Source organism: Vanellus vanellus (genome assembly GCF_965231255.1).
Source record: "Vanellus vanellus genome assembly, chromosome: 6".
Classification (NCBI taxonomy): Eukaryota; Metazoa; Chordata; class Aves; order Charadriiformes; family Charadriidae; genus Vanellus; species Vanellus vanellus.
In genome coordinates this window covers 21363167-21391113 of record NC_138911.1, presented here as the reverse complement: position 1 = coordinate 21391113, position 27947 = coordinate 21363167, and the positions used below count along the sequence as shown (strand labels likewise).

At 36.4% G+C, this 27947-nt stretch overlaps 1 protein-coding gene across 4 annotated transcripts in view; it reads left to right on the top strand.

Annotated features, from left to right (window-relative positions):
- The window catches only part of CPT1A (carnitine palmitoyltransferase 1A), a 45658-nt gene extending 23123 nt beyond the window's left edge, over nt 1–22535 (top strand). For all 4 annotated transcript variants that reach the window (XM_082485953.1, XM_082485951.1, XM_082485952.1 and 1 more), the window contains 10 exons: nt 4086–4281; nt 5386–5574; nt 6646–6751; nt 8564–8680; nt 9567–9731; nt 10963–11097; nt 14527–14679; nt 15707–15811; nt 17844–17936; nt 19400–22535. In XM_082485953.1, the coding sequence (XP_082342079.1) occupies nt 4086–4281; nt 5386–5574; nt 6646–6751; nt 8564–8680; nt 9567–9731; nt 10963–11097; nt 14527–14679; nt 15707–15811; nt 17844–17936; nt 19400–19486 (1346 nt within the window). In that variant the 3' untranslated portion in view covers nt 19487–22535. The remainder of the gene's footprint in view (nt 1–4085; nt 4282–5385; nt 5575–6645; nt 6752–8563; nt 8681–9566; nt 9732–10962; nt 11098–14526; nt 14680–15706; nt 15812–17843; nt 17937–19399) is intronic.
- The last annotated feature ends 5412 nt before the right edge of the window (nt 22536–27947 follow it).

Here is a 27947-nt window from a genome sequence, read left to right as displayed (position 1 = left end):
GAATTCAGGTTTTGGGATATTTTCTGCTGAAACTCTGTTGTTCCATATAAGGACCTGACAGGCACAAGGACACACCAATACTGTGTTCCAATACTGAGGAAGTAATGAATTGCTATAGAGTGCATAGATGTTTTTCCTTTTAGTGTGATTTTGAAAGTTCTTCAATTATTTTTAGCTCTTCCTTTACTTAAATTAAAAATAACTTCAAGGAACTGTTGTCTGTCCTGTGTCTTTAATTTATAAATAACCTTTATTTTTCTCCATTCTACTTTTTCATGATCCTCTGATATCCATGTTTTTATCTTTGTAAAAGTTGTACTCTCTTACCTCAGCTATTTTAAAATCTTTTGCTTGCTTGACTTTCCCTTTTAGCTTATGACTCACAACAACATCCCAATCTGTCCTTCTCAACACTAGTTGTTTACCTGGTTTAGAGGCAGATACAATCTTATTCCTGTCAAGGTTTTCAATGCCACTGTTACCTTGACCTTTTGTATGCACTATAAGACATCAGCTCAATGAAATCGCCTCTAATTAGAACTGTGTCCAAAACTTACTCTGTATGACGTGAAGAAAATATATACTCTGGGTTTTATTAGTTCCTGCCCTGCCCTAACTCCCAGCAATGGTCTGATTATCCTAAGCTATGAGTAATTAAGTTTTCACATTTTAATGTTGAATAGAGGGGCATACGTGTTGACTTTTACAGCAGTGTCACTTTCACCTGAGTCTGTTTCTGCTACTTCTGCTTAATGTGGGAGACGAAGGATATGTTTACATGATTACAAGCAATCATGTTTAGCTCAGTCAAAAAAAATAAATGTATCTGTAAGTAGCAGCTCATATATGCTTTCTCAGTGTAGGTGTACATATGCTCTCATTGCATGCATTCATTAATGCTGTCTATAGACATAAAAGCATTTCGTTTTAGTCAATGGCAAACCTTTGATAAATTGTTTGTTGTTGTATCTCGCCATAAAAATATCATGGGGTTTTGCTGGTCAGTATATCATCCAAGATCTTGAGGCCGATTATTCTCCATATAGTGTCATTTTTCTAAAGGTAATGTGTCCCTAAAGGTTCATCATGGGTTTCTCCCCAAGGTAGCCTCCAAAGATCTCCATCAGGTTATCCTAATTATTCCAGGCTCAAGCTGGTTTTTATGATCCTAATACTAAAATAGCTTTTTTTTCCTGAGTTTTGTCACTGTAAAAGGAGGCAGATCACATCTAGAAATACTAACATTTGTAGTCAACAGGTGGAAGAAATCATCGCTATCCATTTTCTCTGAGAAGCAAACTAATAATTTCACAGCAGGTTTCAGTAAAGACTTCTGGTGTTGTGCCTTCTACAAAAGGTTAAGCTATGTCTAGGTTTCTCTGATCTGATTATATGCTGAAGAGCCTCTTGGAACTGAATTTGCGTGTTTATCCAACACTGCATCATTGTGGGAGCATCAGAATGAAATACAGAATTTGGCAGAGTTATCCTGACGGTCATGATTAGCACAGAGGACAATCACTAGGAATTTGGAATACAAGGGGTTATTGGTTAGTCATGTTCATTGGGAATGTACATATGGGCTGTTACTTGAAGGTAGGATTTTTTTTTTTTTTTTACTTTGAGATCTGTAACTCACTCTTACATTTCAAGCTGCCTTTGAGCATGTTAGTCCCACTCAACTACAGAATAAAAAACATGAAGAGTTTCTAAACAGACACAAAGATGTGCTTACTCTTCCCTGCTGGAGGTCTGATATTTGCTGTATGAAGTTGGTTAAGCAAGGGGAAGTGTCATTGGCTAATAGATAAAGCAGTATGTGCGTGTGTCAGATAAGGATTTTACACTCAGTTCTGCTGCTGGCCTTTGGTAGATTATTGAGGAATTATTTCCTAGCTATGCCTCAGCTGCCTTTATGTGCAAAATGGAGAAAAAAGTATCCCTGACATGATTATTCCCTGATCATGAACTAGTAGCTTAAGTAGGCTAGCAAGTTTTAAAGTCTCTGTTGGATAACTGTAGTGTATGAGCTAATGTTATTTAGAATAAACTTCAAGTACTGAAAGTATCACCCTTGCCCCTTCTCTCTTAAGTAGAATAGAAGTTATGAACTGCTTGCATTTAGCTTTGGATTTGGTGTTCTCTTAGTCTATACTTCTGTTCAAAACTCATTTCAGAAGTGGTCCATTCTACCTGTAACACCTGATTAAAATATGTCCTGTATATCTTAATGTTTTCCTCAGTTTCTCCTGCTTAAAGTCTTTCCAGTTAAATTACAATCAGCATCATAAAACTACCTTATTTTCCTCATAAGCACTTCACATTTCCTAGTTTACTTTTTCAGTTTTTCATTCTTTCTACTTTTCTTAAGGAAAAACAAATTTTGTCATTCTGTATATGACTGAGTTATAAAGACATTTTTCCCAGATTCTCATGAGTAGCTTGATTTCTTGCCCCCTGATTTCAGTTATAAGTATTTTGTGTATGTTACCGTTCCTAAAGGAAAAAAAAGATCATCTATGGCATGTCTTAATTTTCATTGGTGATAAAATCTTAATGAACATTGTATCTTATCATTTGAGCAGTTGTTCAAGTTTCATGTCTTTTGACAAAACACACTATGGAGTGAACCACTTCTTTTAAGCAGGGAAGAGCCTTTATGTCTTTCCATTCCCCCTTTTTTTTTTTTTTTATAGGAAACCCATGCAGCATGTTATGTGCATCTTCAGATGTACATAAATGATATCTTGGACTGGCAAGAAAAAGGAAAGGATTTTTTTCTATTACAACAAGCCTGTACTTGGGCCCATAAGTAATGTGTCTGAAAGTAATTGTCAAGGCTCAACAACTGTTGTGAAGTCAGTTGTTGATGTAGATGACTAATGATCTTACTTCTGCTTTTTACACTTGAGGTTGTCTTTTGTACGGTAGATGAGACACATACGTGAGGTGTCCTGACTCAGGATGGGATTATAGAAAAAGTTACATCACTAGGTGATCGCTTTGCTGCTTCTTTTCCCCCTCTGTGGGGTTTCTCCTGAAGTCACGATCTATTGTATTAATCACAAGTTATCAATTACTTGACAGTTGGAGTGATGCTTCTGCCAATCCTAGTGCTTTTATCACAGGCATCCTATCTCTGGCAGAAACGCAAAGTGGATAGCCAAAGGCATGATTAGCATAAAACTGCTTCTGATCAGTAGATAGAGCATACCTACCATAAAATTACGGATAGCTGAGAGCACTCAATGTATAGAACTCTTTCCCGGTACAAAGTTTCTCAGATGTCTCAGAATCATGACTCCTCACTTTTGGCATCATCTTTCTTCATCTCAGACCCATCTCAGTAATGGGTCTTTTCAGATTCATAGGAATATAACAGTTCTTTGGGGTAGTAAAGGTATTGAATTAACAGGTTTTGTCAATTGAGGGCTTTTCCTGGCTGCTGTAGAAACCTTCATCTGTGGTTTGGTACATGACTATGTTCAGGCTTATCCCAGTTAAGCCATATAAATAATAAGCGAGGAAAAATTTGTGGCCTGGGTTTCTGCTTCACTGACTTTCATAACACTATGCTTTTTGGCCATAGATGGAGTATTCACTTTGCATCTGCCAGGGTAAATGTGAATAAAAGCTTATGTTACTAAATTTGGGCTCTTAAGACTCCCCACAGGTTGTATGGTGAGTTGTCTAGCACTTGTATGCAGATGATTTAAAAGTACCTTTCCTCAGACTCATCTAGGGTGTTCTTTTGCTGACTGCTTAATCAGACCACACACTAGTGCTTACTTTTCAGATACGGTAATGCAGATTTAGTTGCTTAATATTGACCTTCAGTGTGGAAGCTGGTGGTGCTATATATGCAAATGATTATCAAATCTGGGTATTTGACTGTTTCATGCAAGAATCTTTGTGCTGAAATAACATGGAGGAGCAGAGCAGTTTATTCCACAGTATTTATTATTTTGTTAAAATAAATAAGCTGTGGCTAACTGGCAGTGCATGCAGTAGGTATTTGATGTTATTTAGAGCATTAACGGTTTGAGACTTCAGCTTTGTTTTCACGTAAGTTATTGCAATTCTAGATACTCTCCAGCATGTGAAAGACAGCAAACACATTGTTGTGTATCACAAGGGCCGTTACTTCAAAGTGTGGCTGTACCATGATGGTAGACTATTGAAACCCCGAGAAATTGAACAGCAGATGCAAAGAATTCTTGATGATGATTCAGAGCCTCAGGCTGGTGAAGAGAAGCTAGCAGCTCTTACTGCAGGAGATAGGTATGCTGGTTATTATTCTTTAAAATTCTAATGTTTAGAAATAGTTGCATAACATACTAATTGAGTATTGGCTTTGAAATTTTAAAATAGTCTGCAGTCAATTGATTATACCTTCATCACTGATTTTTTTGTATATTGCTAATATTTAACAGCTGTTCAATCATTTGTGACTATTTGGAGTTAAAAGTAATTTTGCAGTGGCAACCCTGTATACAGATTATCTATAGTAATTGGTTTAACTGTGGATATCTTAAGAGTAGTAATTTGAAGCTTTACAGTATTACACATATTGAACTACTTGTGTTTTATATCTCTTCTGGGGTTCACTAGCATTTTAAAGACTGTCTTAAAAATTAAAATTGGGATGTGAATTCAGTAACTGTTACTCCATATTAATGATTTGCACCAATAAAATAAAGCCATATGTACTTGATTATCTGTGCAAGATGATTGAGTTCAATTAAATCGTGACAATCTCTGTATAGTTGATTCTGGATGAGGGAGAGAAAGAGGTGGATTTTAATGTACTTTCTTACTAAGAATCCTTCCTTTTTCTCTCTTTCTGCTTTGAAACAAACTGAAATACTTTTTCATTGGGAAAATCACATAAATTTATAAATAAACATGGCACAACCATACAGAAATTACTTTATTCGGGACTTCTTTAACTTCAGGTCTGTTCCAAGCATTTACGATGGAACTTCTTGACAGTTGTCCAGACTCCTAGATTTAGACATTGCAACACTGGATATTCATATCTGTTTATAGTTTTCATTAATATTACTAGTTTCTTCTTCCATATAATATACGTTTTCTTTTGCTCAGCTATGAACACAGATGGTTTATATTGTACATATTGCGTGCCACAGAAATGTTGAATTTCTGAGGATTAAGCTTTGCACAGGCATGATATGTTGAATTGATTCCTAAGATTACATTGTACATGTATTTTTGGAACTTTTCACTGCTGATATAGTTTAAATGCAATTCAAGTAGTTGATTCAAGTTTGATAGAAGTAGGGGGAATGTCTCATAGTGATCTTAGGGGTGATAAAACTTTGAGAAATTCATGTAATCTGGCTATAAACCAAATTCTTTTTACAGAGTGCCATGGGCTAAAGCTCGACAAGCTTATTTTAGCCATGGAAAGAACAAACAGTCCTTAGATGCTGTTGAAAAAGCAGCTTTTTTTGTGACATTGGATGACATCGATCAAGGGTACAGGAAAGAAGATCCAGTGGGGTCACTGGATGCATATGCAAAATCCTTAATACATGGCAGATGTTATGACAGGTACAGTATTGACTCTGTGGAAAATGACTTCTCTTCTTAGAATTTCACTAATTCATGTGGCTAATACATACAAAATAGTGACTTATAAGCTGATAAATTTCATAGAATCACAGAGTGGTTTGGGTTGGAAGGGACCTTCAAAGATCTAGTCCACCTCCCTTGCCATGGACAGGGATATCTTTCACTACATCAGATTGCTCAAAGCCCCATCCAACCTGACTTTGAATACTTTCAGTGATCGGGTATCCACAACTTCTCTAGGAAACCTGTCCCAGTGTCTCACCACCCTCATTGGGCGGGGAAAAAAAAAAAATTCTCCCTTATGACAAATCTAAACCTACCCTCTTTCAGTTTATAACCGTTGCCCCTTGTCCTATCACTACTGGTCCTTGTAAAAAGTCCTTCTCAGTCTTATAAGCCCTCTTTATATATTGAAAAGCCCCGAGAAGGTGTCCTAGAGCCTTCTCTTCTCCAGACTGCACAACCCCAACTCTCAACCTTTCTTCATGGGAAAGGTGTTCCAGCCCTCTGACCATTTTCATGGTCCTCACCTGGACCCGCTCTAACCGGTCCGTGTTGTTCTTGTACTGGGAACCCCAGAGCTGGATGCGGGACTCCAGGTGGGGTCTTGTAAGAGCAGAGTAGGTGGTGAGAATCCCCTCCCCTTGACCTGCCACCCATGCTGCTTATGCAGCCTGGGATATGATTGGATTTCTGGGCTGCAAGCACACGTTGCCGGCTCACATCCAATTTTTCATCCGCCAGTATGCCAAGTCCTTCTCTGCAGGGCTGCTCAATCTATTCATTCCCCAGTCTGTTGATACTGGGCATTGCCCTGACTTAGGTGCAGGACCTTGCACTTGGCCTTGTTGCACTTCATGAGGTTCACGTGGTAGAACTTCATAAGGTTGAAATTTATATCTATTTACTATCTAAACTATTATTAAAAAAACTATAATAAAAAAAGCCAACAACTAGTGCATTTAAATGTGAACTTTTGAGATGAAGTTACAGTATAAAAATGCTTTTGAAATATACAAAACCATAAGGAAATCTTAATTTCTTTTGTAGGTGGTTTGACAAAACATTCTCTCTTATAGTATTCAAAAATGGCAGAATGGGTCTTAATGCAGAGCACTCTTGGGCAGATGCTCCTATTGTTGGACACCTGTGGGAGGTAGGTATTTAGTACAAAAAGTTAATACAGAAGATAACGTGATATGGTCCATGCATCAGTCCTGAAGATCAGCAGTTACTTTCAATCCCTTGCATTCATGTAGCTGATGAGTGATTATGGGCCTGTGTCTACAGCAACTGTAGAATTTTTAAAAAAAAAAAAAAAAAGAAAGCAATCCTTGCTTAAAACAAAACACTTCTTTCCTTTAAATCAAATGTCTTTATTGCATTTTAATGAGCATAAATGTCTTCATAGAAAAGTGATACAGCTCCCCATCTAACTTGTTTAGAATATTCTAATTCAATAGATTGTTGCCTCTGATATTTTGCATATGTACACCCTCCTGAAGCACTTAAGCTTCCTTACACTACTCTCAAGCTGTAAAGAAGTGGTGTACAGAGTTTTAACTTTTCCTCTAAGCCATTGTTTGATGAGATGAAGATTGATATGCTGTTTAAATTATTGTATTTATTTGCAATCAGCAGAATAAATGCATGTTTACTCATCATCAACTTAGTTTATTACTTGAAATTCTATTTAATTTTTTTTCTTTTTCTTTTTGAAGCTTAAACCCATAAATGGTTACGTGACTCAGTCACACAAAACTATTTCAGAAACAATTATATAATTCTGATTTCATTACGTATTTGTTCAAATGGGTCTCAGGTCTGACTGGTACCCCAAGTAATTTCCCAGTTTTGTTATAGGAGTGCTTCCATGTGTGTAAGAACAAAAAATCCTCATTGCATTCTCTAACCAGGGAAGAAAGAAGGCCAAACTGATTTGAGATTGACTTGAGAGTACAGTTTAGACTAGCTCAATGGAAAAGAATTGCTTTGTTTCTTTTAATGAATGACTCTATATGCTTTAGTTCATATCTCTGTACTTACTATTAGTTGATTCAATTTCTGCTAAGAATAAAGATGACTAAAATAAACTAAGTAGGATTTAATTTCCTAAAAGTTATCTGTTGTTAGCTCTTTATAGATTGTCTATTTTTAGAATAGAATGGATTAAGCTTTAATTCATAGTTGGCACGTTCTGATCACTAAGTGAGAAAGTTAAATTAAGAGATTAGAAATATATATGTAGACCATGCAATAGTTGGGGGGTTTTTTGTCAAGCTTTTTCTTTCCATATTGAGCAGATTCAAATATTTTGATAATTTGGGGGGGGGGGGGGGGGGAGTAATTTTTTTTTTTTTTTTTTTTTTTTACATTGAGGATGTAGTTTGAAATCTTGAACAACAGACAAAAAAGTCTGTCTTACAAGTTGTATTGTTCATCTTGGAAACATACTTCCCCACCCAAGAGATCTAGAGCACATATGAAAACCAGCAATTTTGAGTGGGATGCAAATCTTAGAAATCCCTGCAAGAATTTAATTATTTTTATGTACTTACTCTGAAATAAACTGTTTGTTCATGAACAAGTTTTGACAGGTAACTTGTAGATTCTGTAGAATGAAAATTGAACAAAGGCTGTGAAATCTAAGACTGACTTTTTTACTACTAGTAAGTTTGAGGTGGGTTGAAACATTTTGATTATGTCAGTAGCATCGAACAAAATGCACCAATGTGATTGAATAGGTGTTTGTGCATATCTGGTATTCTTGCCACTCAGAACACAAGTAAAAATGCCTTAAAATAAGACGTAAAACAGAGGTCTTCACTTGCAGCTGTTTTCAGTATTTGGAAAGAGATTGTGTATTGTATTTCACTGTGTACTGAAAATGGGTTATATTGATTTTGCAATGAAATCCTAATTCCACATTGAATGTGTTGCAATTCTGAGGAAGTATCGTTCATTGCAGAATGTAATGGCAACTGAGTATCTTGAACTGGGCTATTCAGAAGATGGGCATTGCAAAGGAGATACCAATCAAAATATTCCTATCCCTACCAAACTACAGTGGGAAATTCCAGAAGAAGTAAGTACAGAACAGCTAGCGGATTTAGGAAGAAGCTCCTCTTTTCCCAAGCAGTCAAATCATTTAAGTAATTACTGATAACCCTATAAATCAGCTTTAAATTCCTTTGAGTCCTGTAGGGTGTGTATTTCATATGTGGACATTACTTGGTTTACTTAAAAAAAAAAATATAGTTTTTTTAACATCACTCTTTAAAAATTCTGGCTGGGAAATGCCAACTTTTTACTAGGAACTTTCTTGTTTGGCAACATGTCAAAAATACGTGGCCACCTATTTTAAATAATAATTAAGATGAAGTTTAAGTTGCTGAGATTTCATTACTATTGTCACAACAAATGCTCCTGTATAATAGTTCCTTGAGATTAGCTGTCTTTTTTGTGTTCAAAATTCTGTATATGTGTCTAATAAGGTTTGGGTTGTGGGTTTTTTTGTGGTTTTTTTTTTTTTTTTTTTTGCCTGAGTTCAAGACAAACTGTCATCACCTACTTGGATTTTAATTTTGCATAAAGAGGTAATGGTGGGTGATATATTTAATTAAGCATGCATGGCAGATTGGAAGCCACACAACTATTGCCATTTTATCTCTGTGTGTCGTTCTTTTATGTTCTAGTGATCTGAACAGTCTTAATGCTGGTATTTTTTTAGTGTAATTTTTGGACTCCGGATGTGTATTGGCTTAAAACTTGTTTTTTTAACTTTCTGGCAAAGATAGCTTCTCCCTTTTCTCCAAAGGGAGATTATTTAGATGATGATGTTCCTGGCATGCATAAAGGCAATATTTCTTATTTATCAATTAAAAATACTTTTACTTTTTCAACAGTTCTCCCAAATGCCATCAACTGCATGCATATGAACATATGTGCCTTTATTTATTTACTTATTGTAGTGTCAAGAAGTGATTGAGAGGTCACTGAGCACTGCCACAGCTCTAGCAGATGATGTAGACTTCCACTCATTTTTCTTTGATGCTTTTGGGAAGGGACAAATAAAGAAAGCAAAAACCAGCCCTGATGCTTTCGTGCAACTTGCCCTGCAGCTTGCTCACTATCGGGTAAGAGGATCAGACTGTTTCTGGCTTATAGAATCTCATTAAATTGGGTATAGCATGTTTGATTAAAATATGTGACTGTGTAAAGTACTTTAGAGTAATCCTGTGCTGCTTGTGCAAGGTTATTAAAGACATTCAATGGAAATTGGTACAAACCCTAAACAGATTACTAGCTGGAAACTAATTGTCCAAAGGTTGGCGTATTGACAACGTGCAGATTTTTCTCTTCTGCTTAGTTGGTCTTTTCCTGGGCATTTTTGGACTTGAAAGAAGTAGGTATGAAACTTCTAGTGGCTCTGTTTATAATCAGAACAATGTTAAACTTGGAACAGTTGGATTAACAGAAATGCCTGCCTGTGTTTTCTTCTGTTAGTTCACCTTTTCTGTAATGTGTTTTCAGAAAACACCAGTGTAGCAACATGCATGACTTCATTTTGCTTTCTAGTTGTCACCGTTGAGATACTGTTCTAATTTTTTTTTTTTTTTTTTTTGGGGGGGAGGGGGGGATGTTCAAAGCATCCAGATTTCCTGGCTGCTATCACCACCTAGTCTTTCTTACCATTGGTTTGGTTAGGATAGCTACACAGCACCACCTCTTTTACTTTGAACACCTACCCTCTTAATCTAAAACTGAACAGACTTTCACAATCTGTTCTGATGTATATTTTGGACAGGTAGAGTTGCTAACATGTGTTAAATAAACTTCTATCATTTGGCAATTTTTAATCTGTAGATTGTGCACATCTACAGGAAATATGGAAGGCAGACTGCCTGAATTTTGCCTACTCTGTTCAGTTCTTGCATTCTAGAAAATGCCCACACTGGCATGTGTCTCAATGCTATTAAATATTTAACTGAAAATATTTGTAAGGATGTTACAGTTTTCTTGATTACTTACCACAGCTGTGTTAATTGGGAAACCACTGAACTTTCAAATAGGTTTTTGATAGCCTTTCAGCTTCTGTTGTAAACTGAAAAAGACTGAATATAAAATGCAGAGGGTAGTCCTTGCTAGTTTGGTTGTTCTATTAGCATTTATCAAATCCTGCTACTAATTTTATTTTTGCCTTTATTATCTTTAGTTAAGACTGCTAATAGTGGGCCACTAAAAATTTAACGCTGAGTTTAATTTGTCTATGAGTTTAATTCATATCCTGTGTGCTTACCTTGAACTCTTGATTAAGAGGGGCAAAGTCTGGCTAAACTTTTAAGTTCTTATTTTTCCCTTTTCAAGGACATGGGAAAATTTTCTTTAACATATGAAGCCTCTATGACACGCTTGTTCAGAGAAGGCAGGACCGAAACTGTTCGTTCATGTACTGTTGAATCATGTAATTTTGTTCAAACCATGGAAGACCCAACTGAAAGTGTAAGTTCATGGTGGTGTTGCCATATACAATCCATAAGGCACATGAGTTATCACTAGATATCTGTATAAGTTCCCTGATAGTTTCTAAGCACTTAGAGTGATGCCTTTGTTCTTTAGGAAGTGCAGCATAAGGGAATTGTCCACATTTTCTGTCAGTATGGCAGAAATTCAAGTCTATACCAAAAGAGCATGGCAGTAACAGCCAAATACGTAATTTCTTACAGTTCCTGAACTCCAGAAAACTGAGATGACTTGTGAAAATTTTGTGACTTGTAAAACTTAAACGTAGATTTGTAAAATAATTAACCTTATACCAGTTAGGCTTTCTTTTCTGATAGGGAAGCAAGTATTATTTACAGGAAATAAGTCATTGCTCTTACATGTTGATTTCTGTGGACTTTTTAATCTTTCTTGTGATGTTCTGAAAAAGAGGATTTTGTTATATAGGAATTTACTCAAGGTATTGCATCCAGGCCTCAGTAACAGCTGCATGGGTGAAAGTTCAAATAAAGATCTAGGACTGAAACAATCGGTTACTGAACACTGACATAGCACATTCAGTCCTATGCCATTGGGAAAAATGGAGTCCTCGCTTTAGTTAGTCTTGTCCTTTGTTAGTCTTTTGTCTCTGTACTTTTTTCTGGTACAGTATTAGCTGGGGTGGTGTGTCTGGTTTTGGACACCACACGAGTGATGGATGGATGGATTGGAGAGAGTCTAAAGGAAAGCAAGAAGGAGGGTTAGAAACCTCTGAAGAGGATTTGTGAGGAGAATTTGAACATTAATTATTCTTGCTTAGTCTGAAGAAGAGAGAACGCTGTGGAAGAGGTAGGCAGCCAAATTGTGCTCAAGAGGATAAAAACACTGATGCAGAGATGAAGGGAACAATCTGTTCTCTGTCCCAAGAAGTAAAGGACTTAAATTTCAGAAAGACATGAGGGAAACATTTTCTGTTAGAATGGATAATGAGTAAGGAAGGAGACAGTGAGAAGCCTGAAACAGATTACTTGGGGAGGTTGTTTCTTCCCTTTTAAAGATTTTCAAAGTAAATTATGTAATGGTCCTTCAGGAAAGCGTTTTAGTTGATCAAATTTTAGGGTGGAGAAGTCTAAGGTTCTTTCTAGCCCCATGATTCTATGAATCTGCAAGAAAATAGATGCACAGAGAAAGAGAGAAACTTTCTTCTTCCTCCTCTTCCTGGAGGTTCTGTGTAGGTAAAAGCCCCCTGGATTTTTCAATATGCTGTCCTGGGAGCTCTGATCAGACCAGTGCAAGTCTAGAAATCCATCCGTGTCAGCATGTCATACATAACTGTGTGGCACAGCTACTGTAAAACTACCCTGTTGTATAGAAAGTAATTTTGACGTAGTTCTAATGTCAGTATAAACTGCTATTATATCTCTGCAGTTAACAGCAGCATTTTCATTAAAGGAATAAGGTAGCCACATACATGGCAGTATCATACATATAGCAGATTTCATTCTGCTCACTTTTTGTGTTTGGTGGTTTGGGTTTTTTTATGTGGTTACTGCAAACATAATGCTTTTTCAGACTTGTTGATGCATTACTGCCCTTCATGTGGAATGATCAGCCACAGAGCAGAGGAACCTTGCCCTCATAATGCAGTTATGAAGATTATATTATATTCATTTATATATTATTTTAAAAATAGTTGTCTGCCTTTATGGCTTGCTATTACTTTTCTCTGTGTTTTTCCTTGAAAATTTTCCTGAGCATTTGTATCCTCTATGGACTATTCACAAATCTTTACTCCTGAATACCAATGGTAGGCAATCTTAGCATGACTACAAGTAATTTATTAGTAAGTGATTTATTAGTTTCTCATGCTGGAGGCAAATAGGCTGCTTACTGTGTCCCAAATAAGTGGTGTAAAATACAGTGATGCTGGAGATAAGAAGTGTCCTGGTTTGAGGACACAGGAAGTGACAGGTTGCTGTATACTCAGTGTGTTGCATTCCACATTATAAAATTTTAACAGAATAGCTATTTAAGTGTTTTGAACGCATACTTTCTTTCCGTCCTTGCAACATTCATATGGTGTTCATGGAATCGTAGAATATCTTAAGTTAGAAGGGACCCATAAGGATCATGGAGTCCAACTCCCTGCTCCTTGCAGGACTACCTAAACCATATGACTAAGTATGTCATCCAGACACTCCTTGAACTCTTGACAGGCTTGGTGCCCTGACCACTTCCCTGGGAAGCCTGTTCCGTTGACCAGCCACCCTTTCAGTGGGGAACGTTTTTGTAATGTCCAATCGGAACCTCCCATATGCAGCTTAATTCCATTTCTTTGTGTCCTGGTGCTAGTCATCAGAGAGAGATCAGCATCTCCCCTTCCACTGCTCCTCTTGAGGAAGTTGCAGGCTTGCGATGAGGTCGCCACCCGTCAGCCTTCTCTTCTCTAAGCTGAACAAACCAAGTGACCTCAGCCACTCCTCATAAGTCTTGCCCTCAAGACGTTTCACTGTCTTGGTCGCCCTCCTCTAGACACACTCAATGTCCTTGTTATATTGAGGTGCCCAAAACTGCACACAGTACTCAAGGTGGGGCCGCACCAGTGCAGCGTAGAGTGGGACAATCGGCGCCCTCAACTGGCTAGCTATGCTGTGCTTGATGCACTCCAGGACACAGTTGGCTGTTTTGGCTGCCAGGGCACACTGTGGACACATATTCATATTGCCATTGACCCAAACTCCCAGATCTCTTTCTGTGGGGCTGTTCTCCAGCCTGTCATCCCCCAGTTTGTATGTATAATTACCCTGTCCCAGGTGCAGAATCCAGCTCTTGCTCTTGTTAAATTTCAAATGGTTGGTGATTGCCCTTTCTTCCAATGTCCATACCCTTTCCTTTTCCTCCTGAGTTCTAGAAGATCCCTGCTTGGCCAAACAGGCCTTCTGCCCCACTTGCTTGACTTCTGACACTTTGGATTTGCCTGCTCCCAAGCTCTTAAGAGAAGGCTTTTAAAAAATGACTAGCATTCATGGACCCCAATACTTTCAGTGTTGTCAGTTCACCTTCTAAAATGGCTGTTGCAGTTTCAAGGTTTTTTTTAAATAGCTTTTTAAGAGCAGTTACTATGAGTTAAAGTCTCTAGGAACTAAATATACAATAATTTAGTAAACTTGAGTTGTAATCATGTTTGATTCTGGTGTTGGATCACACTTAAATTACAAATTTGTTTTCATTATGCACTGTTTACAGCAGGGAGATACTTGCTTATACCTGAAATCGAATACATGAGGTTGAAAAGCCAGAGAATACTAGTATTTGGTGTTAATTGCATGCATTGTCTTGTACTTGACCCTTAAGTCCTCTAGGCTTGAGAGTCATTGCTGTAACTTAGTTTCTGCACCTTCATCCTCAACCCAGTTCATTAACTGATTTTTCTTTTTTTTGCATTGTTAGAATGAAAATAAGCTTAAGTTCTTTCGGCTTGCTGCTGCCAAACATCAGCACTTATATCGTCTTGCCATGACTGGTGCTGGCATTGACCGCCATCTGTTTTGCCTTTATGTTGTGTCCAAGTACCTTGTTGTAGATTCTCCTTTCCTTAAGGAAGTAAGTGACTTTCATTTATAACTATTAATTACAGTAAATAATCCTTTGTTTACTTAGTGTTTTGTTGTATCTGCTTACATACTTGTAGAACTCTGTTTTTCCTAAGAAAAAAGGTTATGCAGACACATTAATAGACCTGTGGTGATCCTTTCTATGAGCTTTGTAGTATAATACATGTTGTTAAAGATTGCAAGAAAGATACAGTGAGTATTACAAAAAAAATGTGTTGGTTACGTGTGTTTTTTAAATATTTTCAAGGCAGCACAACAGAGGCTGTGTGTTTTCTCTCAAGAATGTTCTTTTGGAACTGTGACAAAATCACTTTCTTTTAAGTTACTGTTAGAGCTGTACATTGCTATTTATTTTTCTTTTTTAACGTACAACATTAAAGTCACAGTCTTATTACTGTGACAAATGCTGTATTACTTAAAGTAGATTTTAAGGTTGAGTTTTATAAAAGTAATTATATTGCACTTGTTCATGATTAATAAAAAATATGTTCCAGCTTGCCTCCAAATTGAGCTACTCACATTTATCTGCTTGCCCTTCCTAAATGTGAGTAGCAGCTAAGTCGAGAATAAAACAACTTTCTACAGCTTCTGCAGACTTTCAAGATCCATTTGTATTGTTAGAGATTTTACGAGCTTCTAGCCTGATGTAGTATCTTACCAGGATTTGAATATGGCCATTAATTATCTTGTTGTTAAAAAGACCTGTTATGCAGAATTTACAGGCTGTAGACCAGATTAATCTTGTTTTGAAATAGCATTTCTATTGAAAGAACTTTTATTCTCTTTGAGGAATTAATATCATGACCTCATATGTTTCTGGTTTGCATACCAGGACAAGTTTAGCTGTTTCTTTTAACCTCTTAATTGTTCATTCCATTGAAATGGGAACTGGAGGGAACTGGAGTTATCCGTATTGTTGCTTTCTTGAGTGCTTTTTAACTTGACTAGTTTTTGAGAAAGTTGCATGTTCTTAAACACTATGTTATACCTGTTTGCATCTCTCATATCTCATAAAGGTTTTGTCAGAGCCTTGGAGGCTGTCAACGAGTCAGACACCACAACAACACATTGATCTAAAGAAGAACCCTGAGATGTTATCCTGTGGTGGAGGATTTGGACCGGTATGTTTGCTAAATACAAGTGACCCTTTAAAAACAGTTTTATTTTAAATATGACAGTCTAAAAATTTCAGATCTGTAGTACCTTAATGTTGCACATCAAAGATGCAACATGTACTTTAAAGGCATGTGTTTAATGCTTTCCCATGACGTGGATGTGCTCAGAAAAATCTGCATCACCTTTTTCTCATATCCCACTACAAGAATGGATTATTCTTAAGGAGATATACAGTTATCAAATGTGGTACAGGGCTTCATGGCAGAGAGATCTGATAAAGTGGGGGCTTTTATCACAGTACCTATGCCCAGAGCTTCTGTGCATCAGGCTATTATTACAGTGACAAATGCCATATTACTTAAACTAGATTTTAAGATTGGGATTTGTAAAAGTAATTATACTTGACTACTTCTTTATATTTCCAGTTTAATTAAAAGATGTGTTCATGCTTTCCTCCAAATTAAGCTACTCACATTGTTCTGCTTGCCTGCCTATGTGTGAGTAGTGGTTAAGTCAAGAATAAAACAGTGTTCTACAGCTTCTGTAGACTTTCAAGAAACTAGTGTATTGTTAGAGATTTTGGAAGCTTCTGATATCCTGTAGTATTTTACCAGGATTTGAACATGGCCATCGATGATGATATTGTTGTTAACAAGATCTGTTAAGCAGACTTTATCAGGCTATAAACTAGATCAATCTGTTTTCAGAAAGCATTTTTATTGAAAGAACAATGAGACGGATCACAGAACTGCTCTTTGCAACACAAAAATTAGGATGACAAATACAATGTATTTTGGCTGGTTTGAGAAGCTGGAAGTTGTTTTTTGTGGTTTTGGGTTTTTTAATTTATTCGTGTTTCTGATATACCTTTCAGTAGTTCTTGAAGTTGGAATGAGTTTAAATTGCAGTATCAAGGAAGCCTAGCTATTGCCATGCTGCTTATTCATGAGAAACTGGCTTGCTACAGCAGGTTATAAAGTCAGTATTTAGAATCCCAAAAGAGGTGTGGTTTTGCGATAAAATAGTTTTTTGGCTGCAGGAATTTCTAGCACTCTTTTTCCTTTTGTTAATGCTACATTAACTGCTCCCTCTTACTATTTCTTCAGTCTTTTAATTTCCTTCCTTCGGTTGTCTGCCTTTCCAAATAAACCTGTTTACATTTCCCTTCATAACTTCTTGTATCCTTACAAAAACTGTGCTTTGGTTTGCTGAAGTAGCCCAGAGATTCAGTATATCACACTTTTTATGTGTATGTGGTGTTTGTTGGTTTTGTTTGTTTGGGTTTTTTTAAGCATTCTATGGAATATAGCCCTGTAGTACTAATGGGGAGAAGCCTATCAAGGCTGCTTAGCAGCAGTGGCAGCAAAGAGGTTATGAACCTTTGAGTTAAGAAAGAGAGGAAGGAGGGTGGCAGCAGGATAGTCTTTGTTTACTGGGCATACTTTAAATACAACATCGGACCGAAACTTGGGACTAACTGTACTGCTACTGTTGAAATCAGATCAAAGCTCTGCTCATGATACAGGTTCAGAATCATATCTTTGCAGTGGAGTCAGATGACTTTGCCTTTGGGCAAGTTTTCATAATAGAAGGCTTGTGTACTCAGTATTTATATACTCTGTGTTTACATCTGTAGTTATCCCATGAATCAGGATGTTTAGGTATACAATTGAACTATTTTATTCCTTTCTAATTATGCACATTCTACTGAATCTGTATAGCTACTTAGAACCAGACCTTAATAGGAGAAGGTCTTTGAATAAGTATTCTATTTCAAAATACTAAAGCTGGGAGATATTACAGACATATTCAGAAAATGTTAATTCCATGCACTTCAGATGAGACTAGAACTGTTTCCTTAAGTGGAATCAGTCTTCAGAAATTATGGATTAAATGTGGAAGCTTAACTTTTGCTCGGGGAGAAATTGCAGCTGATTTTAAAAACTGCACAGTAACAATTGTGTAATTATGTTTAAGATAATTTAGGAATGGAAGGAAAAAATTTAGAACTTGTTTTTCTCTTCTTTCTTCCCCAAGGTGGCTGATGATGGTTATGGTGTTTCTTACATTATCTTGGGTGAAAATGCCATCCATTTCCATGTCTCCAGCAAAATATCATGTTCTGAGACAGTAAGTCAGTTCTTTCCTATGATTTAATAAATCTGTTCTGATACCTACTTATAAAACTGTTCTACCCGTTGTCTAAAAAGTGTAGTAGGACTTGCAACATACAGTTACTATGTGTTTTTTCTTTCTCAACATTTTTGGGTGGGTTTTTTTGTCTCCACTTCTATACATTTAATAGCTTTAAGAACTACTTTTATGAAGAAAGCATGTGGCCCAAGGTCATCTTTACATGTGTAGTTCCCTGGAACTCATGTAAAATGACTCATATCTGTCCCATAAACAGTAAGATGGGTGTCTCCTGTTTTTTGTTATTACAGTTTTGCTTTGATTTGCCAATGGCAGCAGTTGTAAAGACAGAGTAAAATGTATGCTCCCTATTATTTAAATCTTAGTGGTTAAAATAATACTGAAAGAAGCTGGCCCATAAGTTGTAATCTGTGCTTGAGAAACATAATGAACCAAAAATTTATTAGAATAACACCCATTATTAGAATGTAGTAAATGTCATCTATTCAATAGCCTGCTGTTGTGGAGCCCTACTTAGAGTGAGCTTCAATTTGCCCTTCCCCTTTGCATTTTTATGACTTAATAAACATGCTGAGTTTGTTCAGGATTACATAGCTTAACTAGTTTTCCTCTTTTGACCTTAACTTGTCTGAGACATCTTGGTGCCTTTGGTTAATTATTAAAGATTAGGAAATAAAACTTTGGTTTTTTTCATGGTTCTAATTGTTCTTCAGATGCCTGTTAGCTTGTACTTTAAACTTCCCTGTATTTCTTACTTATTAGTCAAGTCAAATGTCTGTACAGAAAAGGCAGCATTTCATGTGTGTGGCCTTGATATTAGTGGGGCCTTTGTAGTAGGTCCTGTAATGGAGCTAATAATTTATATTTGTAATCTTAATTTCTTCCTTGTACCATTCAGCTGACACTTAAAATAAACAGAGTGAGTTCATCATTTGTTTACACTTAAATAATTGTGATTTTCATTTTCAGTACTATGTCATTTTCAATAGCAAAAGATTCAGGATTCTGATAGGAACTCAAATACGTACTGTTTTTCTGCTCTTTCAGTATTTCTAGGTCATTAGAAATACACCTTCTGAACATTCTTTTGTTTTCTGAAAATTAGCTTTTGCAAGATCTCGTATTAAAAAAAAAAAAAATACCAAAACTCCTATTTTAAAGTAACAGAACACTATAGATGCATCTGATTTCAAAAGGAGATGATCCCATTCTGTCTGTAGGAAAGTAAATGCATAATAAAAAGCTCATTAGTCAGCAATAGCATAAACCTGGATTAATTTGTATAGGATTGAAATTTTTGTGGTTTAAATTCCCTATTAAATACTCTAATTCTGTCAGCTCCAAAATTACAAAATGTTAAAGGGTTCCTTCTTTTGCCTAAAAAAATAACTGTTGGTTGACAGTACAAGTGTTTGGGTTTTTTTTGTTTGTTTTTAAAGGATTCTCATCGTTTTGGAAAAAACATCCAAAAAGCAATGGTTGACATCATGGGTTTATTTAACCTTAGTAAAAACTGTACAAAGTGACTTGCCTTATTGATGCCAAGCTATCTCCTGTGGTTGGGATGAGAACTCTTCTGAACAGTGAATGAGAACAAGGTTTGTCAAACAGTAGCCGGTGAAGAAACTGAGTCAACATCATCTTGATCACCTATGAAGACCGTAGCAGTGTATTGAATGTTTCTTTTTTTTTTTTTTTCCCCACTAGTTTGGAAGAGTTTATTTCCACAAAGGATGACTTTTGAAATCTTGTATGCTTCTAGGGATGAAGTATAGTATTACTGCATGAAGTCATGTATATGCCAACTCCTGCAGTTTTCTCTTAATTTGTATACATTTGCTCTTTTTTTTTACTTAAAATTAGTCTACTTGTATTCCAGAATTAAAGGGATAAAACACCACTGTATTAAACTCAAATACTAGAAAAAGTTTGATTTGCTATGTATTAATAGCAGAATGTTCCTCAATGTATTTGCTGCTTTATGTCAATGAATGACAAAACTTGTGGCTGTTTACCTTCATTGTTTTTTTGTTGGGTGGTTTGTTTTTGTTTTTTTTTTTAAAGGTAGTTTCTGTAAAACATGCCAAAAAAAAAAATCCCTGATATAACCCACTGTAACATACCAAGTTGCAGAAATTTTTTGGAAAAAAAAATGGGTCGTGCTACATTGGATAGTAAAACGTGTCACATTCTTCTTATTACTTACAAGCATGTTTGCCACATAATTGATTTTATTTACGTGTAAATAAATGGACTTGTTCATGCAAGTGCCTTAGAAAAAGAAAGATCCTAAACCCAGGAAAAGCTTATGCTGGGATACATTTTACATTGTCTTAGTGGTGAATAAAGTGAAGTACTAGTAGTGCAGATTGAGTTTTCAAACTATAAGCTAGGTTGTGGCATAAGTAGACTTGAATATGTTGCCATATGGTGCAGTTAGGTTTAAAGGTCTAATGAAATGCTACAATCTTAAATGGAAAAGATCAGTCCCTATGAAATGCAGGACTAACTTTGTTTCAGAGCTACAGATACTTATGTGTTTATTTTGGTGAATGGTATTGGTGGTCATTTGAGATAACAGTTTCTGGGTCCCATGGAGTGTCAATTTAGTTAAATACAACCTTTTGGATAGTCTACAAACAAAGCAAGGCTGTCTGTAGAGGTTGGTCAATTGCAGTTTGCTTTCAGCTTGGAAGGAGTTGCTACTACATTTACCAACCATCAGCATGAGAAGGATAAACTGTTAAAACTGTGAAAAATAGCTCCAGAATGGGAAAATCCTGGCCTTCTCACACCCCTCCTGGGAGATGCTCTTGGTCAAGCACAGTTTCTGAAGGATACAAGGAGGAAGGGGAAAACTATTTCACTCAAAAAGCAGCATAATGTTTCCAAGTGCAGAAATAAAATGACTAAAAAAAATGGAGTAACTTTCTGTGCAATGCTTCTCTTCTCCAGGCTTTATAGGTGTGATTACGTTTTACCTCCTGCAGTGCAGTAAAGTGTACCCGTTAGCACAACAATTTTTTATTTTTTTTGATGTAAGGTACATGGTGTTTAGTGAATGCTGCTCCAGAGCTATGTTGATTTTAAAAGGCCTTTGGGGGTTGATATAAAACTTCTCATTAGATTTTGAATGTTTTCTGTCCAGTATTTCTAACTTTCTATGCCTCTTCATGTGTTGGTTGTTTGTTTTTTTTAAATCTGATCTAGCTATATTAAAACACCTATATATGTATGTTTGAGGTGGGAAACCTCAAAGATCCCAGATGCATACTTAAGCAAATGCATGCTTACATAAATAGAGGACCCATCACAGGAATTGGCCGAAGACACTCATTATTTGATTAGGTACAGTGTGTGAGAAAGGACACTTTGAAATAAGCCTTATTGTGGCTGGCAGGCCTGTCATTTATCAAGTTACTGCAACAATTTTATAGTGATCTATTCTTCTGGAGCTGCAGAAATAATGCACTGGTTTTGTGGGGTTTTTTTTATTGACCACTGACCAATCTGTGCTTAAATTTAACACTAGGGCATATTAGCTTGTAGGGTTTTCTTTTAAAAAAAAAAAAAAAAAAAAAACAAACAAACAAAAAAAAAACCAAAACAAAACACAACTATTTAGATTTCCCACTCAGGTTTTAAATGTTTCAAGTCTAATTGTAGCTAGTTCAGTTACCAATGCAATTTTACATTCTTAGAGAGTAAGTATAATTGGCACAGAAAGCTGTTTTTTATTGTAGATGTTTTAAACATTTTGTGGTGTTAAATGTATCTCTTTTCAATTTGGGATAGATCATAATTCTTAAACCGATAAGATTTTATTTCATTTTCTTTAAAATATAAACAGCATGTAAATAAAATATGCTTTTTGTATGTAAATCTTAGAAATCCACAGCAAATGTAGATTATTAATAAATAATTAATTTAAATCTTGGTGTTTAATATTGCGTACATGCAGTAAAACTGCTTGCTTTTTGCTCAAAAGCCATAGGAACGTAACTGAAATTACCTAGATTTGAATGAACCTTCTAGTACAGTGTACTTTATTATAAAGTAAATCGTTCATATTCCAGAAAAACTATCAATTTGCTACCAAACCCTTGAATCACTTATTCTCAATTAGTGATTTAAAAGCTCAAAGTTAGGGTTGAGTAGGTGGTAAAAGTCAGGTTGGATGATAATAAACTTACCTGTTTATTGAACAGGTGGAATTGGTGGAATATCTTGACTTGTGCATTTTCAAAATTTCTTATTTGAGCTGTTTCATGCCAGAAATTGGGAGAGCATTAAGTGCATTCAGAGGCTACCATTGTCCAGGATTAACACCATTCCAAACTAAATACTCCTTTTAGGGTTGGGGGTTTTTTGATGGACTAAGGAAGTGTGTGCCTGACCTTGGAAATCATGGTTCTAATTCAGCCTTTTGTTTTCCCATATAAAATATATTAATTTAAGCTTTTTTTTTTATCTTGTTCAATTACTCTAGATCTATGGTTGGTTATTTACATCCAACACTTTGTCTCTATTTTCTACCGTCTTCTGTGACTTCAAAAATAAAATAAAAGTTCACAATTGCCACTGCTTAGTACAATGTACTGGACTTGACATCATTGCTGTTAAATCCAGTTAGGAACAGTAGTAGCAGTTTATTTTACCAGTGTTTTATACATGTTAATACAGGATGTGTTAATGAACAGTTTTTCAGGTTCAGTAGAAAGAAGAAACAATATAGGTCTTACTTTAGATGAGGTGTTTCCATGAGATCCAAATACCTGCTGAAATGTTTCTGTGAAAGTCTGTCTGCACTGGTTTGATCTTTACAGTGACTAATCCATAGAATATGAATGGTAAGGCAGTGGAGAACTAGTTCAGGCATAGAAAGTTAATGTTGCTAAAATTTTATTAGCTTTATCTGAAGATTCCCAGTACTTGCAAACTCCTTTGAAATTGCATTAAAACTGGGAACTACTTTGAGACAGTTGAAGAGGAATTTTTTTTTATTTTTTTTTTTTTTTACTCTTTAAAGGTTCCCATGCTGTTTTTTGAATTGCTGTTTAATTAAAAAAATCAACCACCAAACAGTAACAAAAAGAACCCACACATAACCCACCAAATAATTTTCTGTGATAGACCATCTTCACAGTCATTTAGCTTGCTGCTTTTCTGGATGTTGCAGTCTTTGCTACATGAAAGAAGATGGTTATTTCAATTTCATGCTTCATCTCTTAGGTACTGTTAGTTCCTGCTTGTATTTCAAACATCTCCCACAAAGGCTGGATCCTGAAGTTGTAAATTGATATTCTGTATGAAAACTTTCTAGGCACGGAAAATACTGATTTATCTGGGGTTTCGTTTTTGGTTTGTTGTTTTTTTACCCTCCTTCCTTTGCCTGTTTTTAAGGGTGGCAAGTAGAAGATGCGTCTTATACTTGGAAGATGTTGCTGCAGTTGTACATGATGATTAATCAGCTCTGGCTGAGATTAATGAACTCCTGTTGGGAAGTACTGGGGGGGGGGGGGACCCAAACCAAACCAAACCAAACCAAACCCTTAGCTGTTAGATGAAACCTTTGAAAGGTGAGGAGAAAGTGTGGGGTATCTTTGTTTTGGTTTGTTCCATTTTTCCCTAACTTCCATGGTTGCAGACCTGGGGCCAGCAGGGTGGAAGTTTGCAACCAAAAGTGTAAGGAAAAATTGGTTCCAGTTTCTTCTTAGTTTAATTGTATGGCACCTTATGGATGTAAGGTAGCTTGAAATTCTTTTGGGTGGTTTTGGTTGCTGTAGGTTTTTTGGGGGTTTTTTTTTACACACAAAATTTCCTAAAAATGAAGACATTGATACATAAAATAAGAAGTTCACATTCAATTTCTCCTTTCAAGGAAACCATATTTTATCTTGAATGTCCATATGTGGTGGCCTGGTAACTTTGTAGTGTTTTGTAAACTCTGAAATCTTTATGGTCCCAGGGTGACAATTCCAAGATTCATGTAGTGAGTTGTAGAAAGGGCTCTAAGAGCAGAAGCTGGAAGCCAGGTATTTCAGAGAATCACAGAGTGATTGATAGTGGAAGAGACCTCTGGAGGTCGTTTGGGCAACCTGCGCTGGTGCTTGGTCACCCACACAGTGAAAAAGTGTTACTTGATGTTCAGAGGCAAATTCCTGTGTTTCAGCTCGTGCCCATTGCCTCTTGTCCTGTCACTGGGCACCACGCAAAAGAGCCTGGCTCTTACTGTTATTTCTTATTTTCTTATTATTTCTCCTTATTGCTTTCTATTCGCAGTATAATTTAAAAAAAAAAAAAAAAGGCCCCTAAAACACCCAACCTAATTGTGCGTGCACTCGTTGCTGCCTCCGCGCTGGCGGGGAGGGGCGGGCTCAAGCGGCCCTCTGGCGCACGCCCGGCTTCTGTTAACGGCCCGGCGCGCGCTCTTCAGTCCCCACTCACTGAAGGGCAGGCGCCGGCCATGGCGGAAGGTGAATTGCCTGGGGGAAGGGGCAGAGACATGCCCGCTGCTGAGGACCCGGGCCGGAGGTGGGGCCTGTCCCTCTCCCTTCTGCCCTAGAAATCAGCGTGGTGATGAGGGGGGAGGGTAGCTGGAGCTTCTGGGCAGAGCTGGTCTGCCAACCCCGCCCTGTCCCAGGGATGTCCCAGGGTTGGTAGTGGTTGTTACACATGGGTTAATGAGACTTGAGCCTTCAGAGGGCTGCCATATCACAGTTCAGTCAGGTGGATATGGGTAGCTTGACCCTCCCCATATTGCCTTAGTCAAAATCCAGAAACAGCAGTGATGGCAGTGCAGGTGGAGGAGCTTTGGCTTGCATTGTCTATAACTGGTACTAGCGACACGGAGAATACGGATAAGGTTTGGTCTCATTGTGCTACTTACTGACTCAAACATGAAACAGTGTAATTATCTAAGTGTACTGTGTTAAATTTGATTGAATTTTTTTGACTACTAAAGCCAAGTAACAAAATTTGGATTTAAGTCTAAATGCCGTTAATGTGTTTAAAAGTTACAAAGCATGTGTTCTTATGATAAAAGCATCTTGTTTATGTTGATGTGGTGCCCTGTATTTTCTGAAAGCTAGGTTCAGAACCCCAACACCTCTTCCAGCATTATGTTTTTAAGTTTCTCAGTTACATGTTAATTGGGTTAATCTTCAGCATTATATATACATGTTTGGTTAAGACTATTTCATTCACTTCTAGATAGAAAAACTATTCCGAAGAATACTGAAATAGAAAATTTAATTATCTTCAATGAAAAAAATAAATATGAACCAGTTGGCAGTCTGTCCATGAGTATGGACGATCAGTTATTGCTTGATATAAGATCAGTAACATATAGTGGACTTGTACCTGAAATATTTAGTCAAGATAGTCCTGTTAGTTATGAAAACTTCAATCTGGAAACTGCAGTCATTAATGACCCCATTGAAGACAGATTGCTATCTATTCAAGACAATCATCTATGCACTGTAAATGTGGGAGAGACTTTGTTAGATCACTTCAAGTATCCACTTACCATTGAAAATCAAAATACAGTAGTAAAAGTTGAAGTACCACCACAAGGAAACAACAGCTGTGATGATGAAGATCTTGAAAAATACAAGGAATTAAATCTTCCAGAAGAAGCTGAACATATGCATTCACCTTATCTGCCTTCAAACAATGTCCACTTTCTTTCTTCTGTAGCAATGCAGCATAAAAATTGCAGTGTTCCGACATCAAGCATTTTCTCTCCAGAAGGAACAGTCAATCAAAATGTCAGAATGATATCAGTAAGATTAAGTGAAATAGGAATTTTTATATATTCATGCTTATTTGTGAATTAAATATGTGGAATTGCCACATTAAAACTTATACAATGTTTAAAATATGTCATAAATTTCATACTAGAACAAACTTAGTAGTAAATACAGAAATAAGTTTGGGTTATATTGCCAGAAATAGCATGCAGTGTGAACATATGGTTCTCACTGCTGTTCTTTTTCGTCTGTGTTATAAGCCATATTTTTAAATGGCTGGGTGGTTATTTTGGTCATTAAAAAATCTTGCCGTGTCACAGATAGAACTTTGGTTTTATATATTACTGCCTGTGTTAGGAACTATTTGGTAATTGTACAGAGTACAAATAGGATGTTAACTTTTGTTCTTTAGTTCCACTGGTGACACACTTGTCATCTTAAAATTTATAGTCTGAATGAGTGAAAAAGTAATTTATTTGCAGAAGTAAACTATAGCCTGTATTGTTTAATTTCCGTGGGGAAAGTAGTTTTGTAAGAGAGAGGGGTTTCCCATTGCTTATCATTTTTGGCAGTTGTTGTGTATAGGTTGAAGTTACATTTTCTATATTGGATCAATTACTATCTAGAAAGGTATTCAGCATAAAACTTCTTGTGATGCTCACAGGACCAAATCTGAGATCCATCATCTGAAGAAATCTCCAAATTTTCCGATTGCACTGTGGCAGCTTCTAGAGGGGCACTGAGGTTTCCTCTGAGAAGCTATCTTGAAATAATTAAACATACCAGTTGACCTTTTTTTCCATGTAAATATTTTAACAAACAGTGCTGTTCAGATTCAAACATCAAAAGCATTAAAAAAGACCCCACAAAATATCACAAAAATCACTTGGTTGAAAGCGAGGTCTGATTTTCCCTTGCAGATCTCACCAAGGTGCCAGGCTGAAGCCAAGGTGGCAGCAGCAGTGCTGTCTGTGCAGGAAACCTTCTATCACAGAAATCTTTGCTGACACTACCCAGCCCAGTGTGTTTCCCAGTGGCATTTCATCCTGAGATGCTTGAGGTCTACCATGACAGTTACCTTAGGTGTTTTGGTTTTCTTTCTGATTTCAACTATTAACTGTAGTTAACAGTTGGAAAGTATCTCTGCCTTGAAAGGTTGTTTACACACACACTTAATATTATCAGTAGTTCTTAAAATTGAAACCTTCAATCTTTTGAACAGTCAACAAGATTCAAGACTGGTGGAAGCCTCTAGAAAATAAAGATGTGATAAAGACATAACAGTTGCTTTCTTCAAAGTCAAGTTGAAGATAAAGAAAATTTGTTAAGTCTCTATACAAGGAGCTAAAAATGAGATTTAGAAAAAATCTTTCTGACCAGCTCTCTTCCTAGTATCCTTACAGTTTCTGGCACTAAATCTGCATGTTTCCTTAATCTACCCTGTTTCTTGGAGGTATTAAAACAAAATTTGAATCACATTATAAGTAATTTTGTTGAAGTAAAGAAAGCTGATTGCTTGTTTCTATGCTGATTACTTGTTTCTATGCTGCTTGCTTACCCTTTTAAACTGCTGTCTATATAAAGAGAAAGCACAGCACACAGACAGAGAGTAAATTGTGGAGTTCAAACAATCTCAGTTCTAATTTGAAACTAGAAAATAGTTGGTTTCTGTCTTTATTCCATTTTCTGTTCATTTGGTTTGGTTTTGAAAATACAAATGTAGGTAGTAAGTATGATGCTATTATAGTTGTAAATATATTATATCTGAACCTAGCTATATGTTGAGCAGAAAAAGCAGAAGTAATATTCAAGGTATATAACAATATCTGATAATGCTGCGCCCGCAGCATTTATATGCTTAATTATGTCATGAAAAGGTAAATAACTTCCAACTTTCAAGGTCACTTTAAATCATTTTTTTTGTTTAATTGTTTGGCTTTTAAAAAATTAATCATTTAATGCATAAAATAGTTATAAATAAAACATTCTTTCCTTCAGGTGTTCAGATCATTCATACCTCCAGTTGCAGGTGAGAATAAATATATTTGTTGTCATCAATTCAAAGGAATCCAAAACAGTACTATACAGTTACAAAATTGACCAATTGCTTAAATGGCAAGTGCCCCAAGTGATTGAGGGGGATTTATCCCCCCCCCCCCATAAGCTTAGGAAAGGGTTTAAATAGCTAAATAAATTAATTTCTGGATTTGGCAAATTGCAGTATGAGACTTTTCTG